We start from the raw sequence: 13,198 nt of genomic DNA on the forward strand, positions 1-13,198 counted from the left end.
TACAATGACTTTCACTCCTTCAAAACTGATTAATAATTTATCACATTTAGTTTAATGCCTTAATTACCTGATTATAGTAGAGGTGTTCTCTCCTGATAAAGGGATCAACATCTTATTAGTTACTTTAAGTGGGGTGGGGAGATTTATTGATTGGATCAATACTCACTCTTACAGTACGTTTTAAATCTGATGAGTTTGTTTTTCTTAATCCAAAAATCAAACAAACAAACGTTGTATATGTTAAATAATTTAAAGGAAAATGCTAAGGTATGCCTAAATCAATCATTCTCTCTCTCTCTCTCTCTCTCTCTCTCTCTCTCTCTTTCTCTTTCTCTCTCTCTTTCTCTCTCTCTCTCTCTTTCCTTTCTTCTCTCTCTATCTGCCCCCCCCCCAAATTTAGATCTACCTTACAATTTTCCATTAAATAATTTAATTAGGGGAGAATTTAAAATATGTTTGGATTTGTTGATTTTGGGTTTCCCTAAGGCTATGTTTGAAGCTTTCCAAAGATTTTCAATAATTACACAGAAGAAAATTTATTCTGTCCAACCATTTAACTTGTATTTTATCCAAACTTTCAACAAATTTTCCAACTCTCTGCAGTTGAGAGCAAAATATCTTGCCTGAAGAACTGTTAATACATTAATAGAAACATTTTTTTCTGCTCTTTAGAAGAATCAGCTTCTTGAGAATACATAACCTGGAAAAATAACCACTATATTTGCTAAAATAAAATCTCATTATGCAGATGAAATAGCTAAATTTACTATTCTTAGAATATTATTCCCTTTGAACTCTTTTAAGACCATTAAATATTAAATGTTTCTTTGATGGTATTATTCTTAAAGAAGACAACTATTTTTACTTTGGTATATTTAAATCTTTTACAATGTTCCAAACATTTGCCGATGTCTTGAGCAATCAAAATACTAAAAACATTTGTCCCCCCTGGGTTTGGGATGGAAAGGGGCTCAACTGCTCTTAGGTTGAATGGGAGTATTGTAAAAAAAAATGCAAAATATAATAGATTTGATTTGTCTCTTTAAAATTATTATCTCTAAGGGATGTCTTTTCTCCTCTGAATTTCTATTATGAGATTTGATTGGAAGAATTTTCTCTAGTTTCTGGATTTTTATGATCATTACTAGTTGAAACCAATGTAAAAATTACTCTAAAATTAAAGATCATGATTCAGAAATTAATTTCAACAGTGACAATGAAATACATAAAAAAGGAATGATTTCATTTGAGAAAATAATATAAAATGACTGATAATATGTTGACCAAAATAGCTTCTTTAGTTATGTTTTTTCTCAGTCTAAAAGGTTTCCTGTCATAATATAATTGTTGATACAGTTGTATTCATTTGGTCTGTTTTGCTTTTAGGACAAACACCTCATTTAGTTACTTTTTATATGCACAATATTAATTCTTGTAATATTCTGAGAAGACTGATTATTTTATAAATTACTTTTATTTTACCTGTCAAGGATGAAAATATTATAAAAAAAATCTTTAAAGAGGAGAAAAGAAAATGAACTGATGAAGTCCTCCATAAATATTACTTATCTGATGTAAAGACTTAGAGTGAGAAAAAAATGTCATTCATATGTAGTCAGTGAGCATTTAAAATAGAATTTGGCACTTTTTTAAAATAAGTACACTGTAGGGAACCTAAATTGAATCTTAGATTTAGAAGATCTGAGTTAGTGTTTGACCATGTGCTTTTCACTGAAAACAGTGAAAAGTATAATACTCCATTAACAAAGGAGGAAAGCAAGTGTCTCAGAAAAGGCGTAACTAAGAGAAAGGGGAGAGAATGAAAATGAGGGAGCAAGGGTGGATATGATGAATGGGGCAATGTCCTACAGGGGATGGGAAGAAATGGTATTATGTGTATGGGGGAGGTTAGAGAAATTATTATTGATAGTGTAAAGGGATGTACTCTTCCATCATTCTCTGAGACTGTGAGAAAGTAAAAAAGGTTTTGAGGAATGGAAGGGGACAGATGAGATATCTCAAGACTGCTAGTCTCAGTCTTCTAAATAAAGTAGGAACCAAGGTTATCTGCTGAGAGAGATGGGAGTAGGAATAAAGTTGAGGGCTCATGGAGAAGGGGGAAAGTTCGAATATTTTCCCCCTGTCTTCCAAGACACCATTCTCTCCTGGTGGCAATACTATCTCTCTGATGGATTTTCATCCATTGTTGTGTCCTTTTCATCCCCTTAGTCTCAAAGTGCTCCTTTGAGAGACAGAAAAACATCGATACAATAGATTTCATCATATACCCAAAGTTAATTAGGAATATTTTAATGTTATATATGATTATCATGACTAATAGGTTGACTTTTTTGTGTTTTTTCCCATTAAGACAATTCTATTTTTTAAAAATCTTGCTTATTAAGATCTTGCTTATCTTCAGTATTTTTTGTGCCTCTTTTGCCAAACTGTTAAATTTCTTTTCATAATTTTCTTATATCACTCATTTCTTTTCCTTCCCCCCCACTCTATTTATATCTCTTTCTATAACTCTCCCAAGAATTTTGGTTGGGCTTGTGTTTAGTTAATATCTTTCTTTGAGACCTTGCTTGTAGATGTTTTCACATTGTTGTCTTCTGCATTGGTGTCTTGGTCTATCCTGCCACTACAATATCTTTTTATGGTCAAGTTCTCTCTCCCCTCCCCCCATTTTCTTATCTTCTAGCCTATTTCTTGACTTTTAACTTTATGTTAAAGTTGGACTCTGCTCAATTGGAGGTATGGAGACACTTTCTTAAGCTGTTATTTTATGCTGCTGTTCTCAGAGGCAGTTCTGGGGGGTCTGTAAGATTTTGATGCATCCAAGGAGGTGTGATCTGGGAAGAGCTGTGATCACTTCTTTTCTGCTCTGTGCTCTGGTTTTTAACAAGGAAGGTCCCCTGCTTTCTTGTAGCTATAAGTGTGAGTGTAGAGTGAGTGTCCCTCTCTCCCTTGGGACTGGGACCTGGTCCCTACTCCCTTGTGACCCATCACAAGTTCTCCTCTCTACCCTGGTTCCTATGACCCAGAACTACCTATGGGCAATGCCGCTGGGTCCTGCTTTTAGTGTCACCCCAGGGTCCCCCATAATTTCTTGCTGATCAGTTGTCCAATCTCATTACCATCTCTGAGCTGAGAACTCCTTAAGCTGTTCCTGCTACTACTGTCACAGCTGCCTCTGAGGCTCACAGCTTGTGCTGCCACTGCTAAGTTCGAAGTCAGTCCTCATCCCCTTGTCATAGACCTCTCTGGCCAACCTCCTCAGTTGTGTTGGGTTGGATATATGTCTCACTCTGACCTTTTGTTAGCTCTGTCACTCTAGAATTCAATTTGAAGAGTTCTTTTAAAAGTTGTTTGTAGAGAGATGTTGGGAAAATTCATTTGGTTTGCTGTTTCTACTCCTTCATCCTGCCTCCATCTCCTTCAATCCTTTCATAAAAAGGATCCCTGTCAAAGAGTTGATGTAACTGCAGATCTGAACATTTTGCCCGCCAACTCAATAAATATTAATGGCTTCCTATTTCTTCTAGGACAAAATATAAACTATTTCATTTTTAAAGCCATTTACAATCTGTACCGACCTATATTTCCACCCTTGTTGGATATTACTCCTTTTCCAAAATTCTGTGATGGTCATCCAAACTGGTCTTCTTTCAATTTGTCACATACAAAATTCCATCTTCCATCTCTATGCCTTTGTACTGGACATCCCACATACCTAAAAATGGGATCTACCTCATAAATCCCCTCTCTTTCTTTCAGACACAGTAAAAATAATATATTCTGCACATCTTTCTTCTTCTTTACAATTGCTAGCTTCCTTCTCAAACTACACGTACACACACACACACATCTTCAGCATTTTTATTTATATTGCTTCTATTTTTCATAAGTACTTTTACCCCCTCCCTCTTTTGAATTTGCAGGTAAGATTTGTTTGTTCATGGCAAGTGGAGATTTTTTTCATTCTTTGTATAAATATACCTAGTGTGAACACAGTGCCTGGCACACAGTAGGACCTTACTAAATCTTGATTAATTTATTGGTTGATCTGAGATTGAATTGCAGACAAGTGCAGAGAGTCAGAACAAATTTTTAAAGTAAAGTAAATTGCTTTTGTAATGGATAAAGAGAGAAGGTCTAGGGTTACTCAAGGAGAGTCTTTTTGGGTAATTCCATTTTATAACACTCCGCCTCCCTTGGCATTAAATTCGCTTATGTAAGTACTCCAGTAAACCTGACAGAAGAGGCCAACTACAGAATTTACAGGCATACCACACTACTGCTAGGTCTTTATCCAGGCAGTTGGGCTTTTGGAGACAAGGAATATAAATCATGTTAAAAAAAAAAAAAAGCCAGGCTCCCTTGGTGGCTGCTCAGGCTTATTGAATGCCAAATCACGAGATTCACTCCACTGAAATCCCAGAGGTATACTAAGAGAAACCAGGGAAATTATATTAACTAGCTGCTGAGAGACTCCCATGGACATCTCCATGTCCTAAGTCCCTTCACCTTAATTATTTATCTTTTCTTGAAATTAAAACACACAATTTGGAAGTGAAAGTGCAATGTCTACCTCATTATTTCATTATCACCAAGTAATCCCGGTCCATAGGACCTCAACCACTTTCTGGTCCTATTTCCCAGACCATTCTTTTCCTTGATATTGTATGTCTGCCCATTAGGAAGCTATTTTTTCCCCCAGTGATACCAGGATTAAGAGATGAAACAATCGTACTAGGGTTTCTGAAGGAGAACTCAAAAATAATAATGCTTGGTGGCCATTTGTCCATCTTCACAGTTCAGTGCCAAAGCTTTAGGTAAGTAATAGATCTATTTCATCATCCTGACACTCCAGGGCCCAGGTCTGCCTGCCCCCCTCCCTTCTCCATCTGCCTGCCTGCTTGTTTGTCTGTGTTCTCTTTCCTTTCTCTTTTTCTTTTCATCGGCATAGAAATATCTCACTGAGAGGACTTCTTCCTAGTCAAGACCAGCAACTGTTTTGTTCTGGAAATTAAAGGGCTAGATAGTTGCCTGGGGCTCTGGGTGATTCGCCTAGGGTCATACAGTTAGTCTGTGGCAGAGGTGGGATTTGAACACAGAACTTCCTAAACTCCATGGTCAGTTCTTGTTCCATCATGCCATGTTCCTTTTCTATAGCTCTTTCTACTTAAAGAAAGTATTCATATTATAGGCTTTTATGCATGTGGGTGAATTGCTACCCATTTATGTGTAGTTTTTCCTGATCCTACCAAATATTAGGGCTCTCTCTTGCCTCAAATCATATTGCATTCACTTATAGTTTTATTTATTGTGTGGCCACAGTAGAATTTCAACTTGCTGAGGACAGGGACTGATTTTTAGTTGTCCTTTTTCATCCTGGTGCAGTCACAGCATGATGTCTTGTGTGTACCAGGTATGTAGAAATGTTTGTTGAATTGGATTGAATGATATTCTCATTCCTTCTCTAACTTTTAATGTCATCAGAGATGATTCCTCAAAGTTCTGCTGGGGTTTCATTCTTTAATTTATCCAGTTTATTTAAAAGTCCACTTAATATTTGCAATATTACTAGACCTCTTTTAAGTTATACTGACATTTTAGTAAATTTTAAATATACCAAATGTTCCTTCAAAGGTGAATATAGCTAATTTGGCTATTTACCTTTTACATTTCAGTTGCAGATCACACATATTAGTCACCAGTTTGGCAAACTGGTTGTAGTATTATGCCAGTTGGTCATGTTCAAAGTGTTTACACTTGCTTCAGGAATATTTAAACTTTTGTATGGTTTCAGATATAATTCCGACTTTCCACCTTGTGAATTAATTTCTTTGATCATTCTAAACAAGAGTGAAACAAGGATGCAGAACTAGTCCAATACTAGAAAGAAAAGAAAAAAAAATCCAGCCAACTTTTGTTAAGTTGTTTTATTTTCATGTCTAATTCTTTGTGGCTCCATTTGGAGTTTGTTTTGACAAAGATACTGGTGGAATGGTTTGTAATTTCCTTCTCTAGTTCATTTTACAGATGAGGAAGCTGAGCGAAACAGGATTAAGCGATTTGCCCACAGTCACACAGCTAGTCGGTGTTTGAGGCCAGTTTTAAACAAAGAGATGAATCTTCCTGACTCCAGGCTCAGAATTCTATCATGCACTATGCCATCAAGATGCCAACAAACTATCTAATTCAAATTATTTTAGAACTAGTATGTTTTTGGGGTAATATAATTTTTACTTTTGGTGAGTTGTCATTTTGAATTAAAAATAAATACAACTTCTTTGGTGGAAATTCCATTAAAATTGAATACTCTCAAAATTCAAATTATTTCCTTTGAGGTTAGCTGATCACTGCTGGCAATCATTTTTTACTCCTTCTTGATGATACCAAATATTCTGTGACAAATATCTGATGGAGGGGAGTGCCAGACTTGGAATCAGGTGCACCTGGTTTTGAATTCTCACCAAGACAGTTCATAGCTGTGTGACTTTGTGACTTTAACTTCTCAGAGTCTCATTTACCCCCTCCACAGCCCTTCTCCCGAACACAGACAATAATAAAACATTCCTCAGAGGGTTGTTTTTGTGAAAGCCAAATGCGACAATATATGTGCATCACCTTGCAAGGTCTAGAGTACCCTATAAATGTCAGTTACTATTGTTCTGAGTTTTGCTTTCATTCCTGTCATCTTGGATTCAGTGGAGTTCCAACAGAAATGATGGGGGAAATGTCACTGTCCTAATTTTGTTCTTTTAATGTTTGATGGATCAGTGGATAAAATTATTGCATTTTTAGTTGAATAAAACTATTTGAATGTAAAGTTGAACTCTTTAAATTCACTGAAAACATCTTTAGTTCATTTCCATTGGCAGAAGGGTGACAGGAATAACACATACTTCATTCTGTCCCTACGTAGTTTGGATTTCTTCTATTACATCTTTTAATTTGAAGAGCTTTTCATTTCATAGAGGTTGGAGGTTATTGGTATTTGGTATGTTGGCATCTTTTTAAAACATTATTCATAAATCTTTATGGGCCAATGACCTGTCAGGGTGATTGTGATTATGGGAGTTTTGTCTGTGATGATGTTTCAGTTTGCATACAGTTTATTTCTTGAATTCTTAAGAACATTTTGGAATTTATATTTGTTGTATAAGAATTTGTCATCTACTATTTTATGAAAGGTAATAAGCTTCTCATGTATAATCTAGCCAGTTGATTGTGTCTTCCCAACAATTTGATTGGCACTAACTTTTTAAAGTAATCGGTAATGATGTATTGCGCGATATCTCTCTGGCTCTTTCTGTCTCTCTGTATCTCATCTCTTTCACTCTCTGTCTCTCTCTTTGCAAAACATGGGTTGGTCAATACTACCAAGCTTCCTAGGGATAGCCTTCCTATAATTTATGGTCTAAATGATGTGACTTTGGTTTATTATCAGAAATCCTTTCTTTTCTCATGACTCATTTGTTGTTACATTGTAATCATTTATTCATGGTATGTTACAGAGAACATTTTTTTCCCACCATGGACAATAAATGCTTTAGCATTCTTATTGTTATTGAATCCAATGTATAGATAGATACAGATATAGATATTTTGGAAGAAGATAAGCTGGGCATGGTAGCACATAATTACTAATTAATACCTGTTCCTGGGGAGGCTAAAGCTGTTGAACCTCTGGAGATCTCAAGTTCTGAGTTGAGGTGGATTGTGGTGATTAGTTGTCTTTGCTGCTTGGAATCAATATAATGAATCCCTGATATTGGGGACCCAGCAGATTAGGGGAGGAACAAACCAGCCCTGATCAGAAACAAAATGGTCAACGGTTCTGTGCTAGTCAGTTGTATCAGATCCATTAGTGGAGATTGCATTTCCAACCTTGGAGAGCTAGGGAATTCAGCTGTAAAAAAAATACAGGAATAAACAATAAGCGCGGAACTGAGTTGGAGAATTTATCCAATGGTCAAACACGGCAATACACATATCAATGATTTTGGGTAGCTTTTTCAATAATTATAATATAAACATGACCATTTTTCTTCAAAATATTTTCAGACATAAGTTTCTTTTCATCTTTTTTGTTTATTTTTGGTCTGATTTTATTATTAGGTAGAATTTCTGAAATTTGTATTAGGTAAAGATTTTTAATGACCTCAATTTCTTCAATTCCCTCAATTTCAGTTCTTATTCTATCTAACCTAGGTTTTGGGTAGAAATTACTTCTTAAGCCTGACCTTTATTGATCTGTATCACATTTTTGTTTGCCTTGAAGCTGACAGTTATCATTAACGGAAAACAGTATTAAGCCTTTGTCCCTGACTGATAAGCTCTCTTCCCGGTTTTGTTATGACATAGTACTGGAGGATAAGTAAAGTTTTCATACTTTTACAACATTTCATGTAGCCTCTTGCCCACTGTTATAGCCAGTGCTATTTTTTAAAAATATATTTTATTCATTTTCTGTTTTCAACATTCACTTCCGTAAGATTTTGAATTTCAAACATTGTCCCCATCTATTCCCTCCCCCACCCCAAGACAGTGTATATTCTGTTTGTCCCTTCTCCCAATCTGCCCTCCCTTCTACCACCACTGTCACATTCCCTTCCCCTCTATTTTCTTGTAGGGCAAGGTATGTAGGGCAACATACCCCATTGCCTGTACAACTTATTTCCCAGTTGCATACAAAAAGAACTTTTAACATTCATTTTTAAAGCTTTGAATTCCATGTTCTCTCCCTTCCTCCCTCCCCAACCATCCTCATTGATATAGGTAGCACATGTGTAGCCATGCAGAACACTTCCATAACAGTCATATTGTGAAAGACTAACCACATTTTCCTCTGTCTTATCCTGCCCTTCATTTATTCCATTTTCTCCCTTGACTTATCCTCCTACAGTGGTATTTGCTTCTGTTTACTCTTCCCCCAATCTGTCCCTTCTATTATCCTTCATTTTCTACCCCCATTTTAAGGTATTCTTCCTTTCATTGTCTTTTTGGACCTCTTTTGGTATTTGGATTGGTGTATTTTTAAAGGTGTTATTTTTTTCAGCATTTTTTGGGTCTCCTTTAGCAAACTGTTTACTTGTTTTTCATGATTTTCTCTCACTGTTGTTACTTCTCTTCCCAAATTTTCCTCATTTTTATTTGATTTTCAAAATCCTTTTTGAATTTTTCCATCATCTGAGATCATTTCATATTTTTCTTGGAGGCTTTAGATGTAGGAAACTTCACCTTGCTGTCTTCCTCCAATTGTATGCTTTGATCTTCCTTATTGTGAGGAAATACCTTTTCACCAAGAAAGAAACTTTTATAGTCTTATCTTTTCCCCTTTTTGGTCTTTTCCCCAGAAAATTACTTGATTTTTTTGTTTAGTAAAGTGTGTAGTGCCTCAAGTTTCAGGAGTTTTGTGTAGCTATTTTCAGAGATTTCTCTAGGCACCTGTAAATTCTCAGTTATTCCAAAGCTGTATGATCAATGGAGAGATGTTTAATCCTCTCCTGACCTTCACTCTGGTCTGTGAAGAACTCTTTTCTGCCCTGGGAGCATGAGCAGGAATCCTTCTCCACAGCTGCCACTGGCCCTGCCAAGCCAATGCTCCTCCTCACCCCAGGACTGCCATTCAGATCAGCTGCTCAATTCCCCCACTGTCTGTAGGCTCAGAGCTCCAGAAGCAGCCACTTTAGCAATAGTAACTGCTGCTGCCCTGGGTCTGGGGCTGGACCACACACTACCCTCAACCAGGTGAGAGAGCTTTCCCACTGACCTTTGAATCTGTCTTTGGCATTTGTAGGTTGAGAAGTCTGGAAATCTCTACATCTGCCAGTGATTCAACATCCTGAGGCCTGCTCCAGTCCTATCTATGCTAGTGCTACTCGTATTGGACTGTGCTCTGCTTTGAGTCTGGTGCAATAGAGCTTTCCTGTCAACCTTCCAGGTTGTCTTGGGTTGGAAATCTGTTTCACTCTCTCATTTTGTGGCTTCTGCTGCTCTAGAATTTGTTTAGAGTCATTTTTACAAATATTTTGATAGTTTGGGGGGGTGGAGATCTCAGGCAGGTTCCTGCTTCTATTCCATCATCTTGGCTCCACCTCTAGTCAGTGCTATTTGTAATGAAACATTTCTAATTTTTTCTACTTTGTAGAGAGCACCTCTAATGAGACTTTTGTCTTTTGTGTCAAGTTAATTATTGCAACTATTTATATGTAGAACCACATTGAACCCTAGATCACACAATGTATGTCTGACTCTTAGAAGTCATACTGATGGATTTCTAAATGAATCAATGGTTTCTTCAAAGGTCAATTTGCCAGCATATTGAAGTTCATGCTGGGCCACAGCTGTCACATTAGTTTAAGGACACTCATAATTTTCAGTGTACATGATCCTCGCTATCATTTCCCCTACTTTGCCATTGCCTTCATCATCTCCTAGCATGGATTATTAGTTGGGTTTTGATAAAAATAATTAGTAAAATGGCATTTTTTATAAAATAATGATTGGTGAAATTATGTAATTAAGACATTAGACCCTATTCTTATACTGTTTTCCCTTTCAGAATTCTTTTCTCTTTTGTGAATGAAACTTTCTATCCCAGTAAAAAACACCAAGATTGGAAATACTCTTAATTCAGGATATTTCCACTTTATCTACAATTATGCTTATTATCTCAGTATGTCTTTACTCTCAGATATCTTCTCAGATAGAACAGTCTTTCGGATATACATTTTTCACCTTTATTCAGCCAACCCTGAAATTCTCCTCTTGAATTTGTTTGTCAACTGAAAATCAGGAAAAATAAAATATACAACCATATTTCTAAATCAGTCCTGAGAGCAGCTTTCAATTGTGCCAATGAAATTTTGAGTGTAACCAAAATCAATTAGAAGTTAAATAGAACTTATTATAAGATAGGTCAATGAAAGAACATGGCTACAGGTATATAGACTGTATAACAAAGTTTAGTTTTGTTCAAACTACTATTTTAGAACTACATATTCTATAAATGCTAGTTATAAAGATAGTTTGATTTTCTCCCTTCATAAGTGGTTGTTGAAATATAAAATATAGGAGATGGATTAAAGTACTCTTGTTTAAAACATATACACCATAAAAACATTAACATGCTTATCCCTCAAATATTTGTATCACAAGACTGACATAGATATAATTGTGAGTATTTAAGAATTGGCAAAAAATAATTCACTGCTACAAATATTTGTCTCTGGTGGTAAAACTACATGAGTTTAAAAAAACCCAGAATTTTTGAAAGATCAATATAAATGCATGAAAAATCACTTTAGAAAGAAAATAAATAAGAACTATTCTACATAGCTAGGCAGTCTTCTAAATCTTAATATATCTGTAGCCTTATTTTTTTCCTTAAATATTTCTAGCAAGTTGTTATAGGAATTATCCATTTAAATAAGGAATTTGAACTTATTTTCTTAATTTATTCCTCCAAAAATCATCAGTCCTTTAATTAGTTTTAGTCGATTAACTGATACCTGGAATTTAGGCTTTACCTCATATTTATTAGTTTTGATGTGAAGCAACATTAATACATGAGGGTGGCAGCCCATCTTATAAAATTAATGCTCCAGTTAATCTAACATCTGGTATCTATTTGTTTTAGGTGCAATTTCATTTATTGCTGAAGACACAAAACAGAATGATTCACAGGACATAAATAATGAACAGTCCCTTCAGAAATGGTTATTAGAGGCATCAGAAAATCTGGGTATGGCCAATGATTATATGTTTATTATTATAGGTTATTTTATCATTTTTTTTTTGCATAAGACTCAGCTTTAAGTCACATTGAATAGAATGTTTATTTTTTTATCCGGAAACTGACGTTTCCCTGAATAATGCATTTGCAAATATTTTCACATCAAATTTTGTTTTATCCTCTCAAGATTCGTTTTTGTATAGTTAAGTATCTTTTTTTCTTCTGTGATATCATTAAACAGTCAGTACTTTGTAACCATTCACACTGAAGTTAGCATACTATCAAGCATATAATAAAACAACATTGTCTTCTGTCTTCTATTACTGAGATGCTGATTAGTGGAAGTCAAAATACTAATGGCTTATGTATTTTTTACTTAAGGAAAGCAAGAAGTAGGTGTTACCAAAACTATGGACGTAAACTTGGAAGATATTATAGGGCTTTCCCCCCTACATGCCAACGGTGCTACATTTTTCCATTTAATACCACTTGATTGAATTCCTTTGGTTGAATGTTGCTAAATAATTTTATTATTCTTCCTAGATCTTCTCATTGCTACAGAATTTGGAAGGTTATTTTTTCATTGGCTACCAATATGATATCTCTTTCACACCCTTGAAATATATATTCACTACTTCCCTTCCTTTACCAGTAATATGTTCACAGAATACAGACACAAAGTTAAATATATATATGTATATATGCATATATTGCCATATATATATTTTCTGTTGATACATGATCAGAATAATTTAAATTCTAATATAGGTGTTGTTTAAGTTTAAAAGGGACATTAACAAGTACTAGCTTGTCCAGATGAACAGATTTAGTGTTACAAAGGCATTTGAAACTATAATGTGAGTTATATTTTAAGAAACTAAGAGTATTTAGCCTGGAGAAAAAGAGGATTTAGGTTTATGGCTCTCTACTACCACATACAAAGGGATTAGGTAACTAGAATTAAAACTCCAGAGTTGGAAAGGATCTCAGAGGTCATTTAATCCCACTTTTTACAATTGGAGAAAATGAAATTCGGGGAAGTTAAAGGGCTTGATAAAGGTAAAACAGGGAGTAAGCATCAGATATGGGATTTGAACCCATGCCCTCTACTAACAGTAATCATCTTTCCAGTATGCTGTATTGTTTGCAAGGAGTTACTATAAGGATCAATGAGTGAGATATTGATTTTATTTAACTATAGGGAAGGCACATTTAACCAGAAGAATTGTGTAAAATATAATGTATTTTTTTTAATTTAGCTACTTCCCTCCTCTAAAAGTATAGAGAAAAAAGAGGATGCTCACTGATTGAGTAGCTATTGAAGTGACTCATCCATCAGAGAGAATACTGGACTTCATAATCTCTAAATCCCATTCCAATGCTAGTATCACATGATTCTATTGGAGTCTATTAGGGCTGGCATGAATATACGCGTGATCAAAACAGGCA

The 13,198-nt window shown here is 35.3% G+C and overlaps 1 protein-coding gene across 3 annotated transcripts in view; it reads left to right on the forward strand.

Annotated features, from left to right (window-relative positions):
* Nucleotides 1-13,198, forward strand: part of CFAP47 (cilia and flagella associated protein 47) — a 917,896-nt gene that overhangs the window by 536,828 nt on the left and 367,870 nt on the right. For 2 of the 3 annotated variants that reach the window (XM_072615192.1, XM_072615194.1), the window contains exon 50: nt 11,654-11,758. The exons of the other annotated variant lie outside the window; for it this stretch is intronic. In XM_072615192.1, the coding sequence (XP_072471293.1) occupies nt 11,654-11,758 (105 nt within the window). The remainder of the gene's footprint in view (nt 1-11,653; nt 11,759-13,198) is intronic. 3 annotated transcript variants of the gene reach the window in all.

Source organism: Notamacropus eugenii, chromosome 5, assembly GCF_028372415.1.
Source record: "Notamacropus eugenii isolate mMacEug1 chromosome 5, mMacEug1.pri_v2, whole genome shotgun sequence".
NCBI lineage: Eukaryota > Metazoa > Chordata > Mammalia > Diprotodontia > Macropodidae > Notamacropus > Notamacropus eugenii.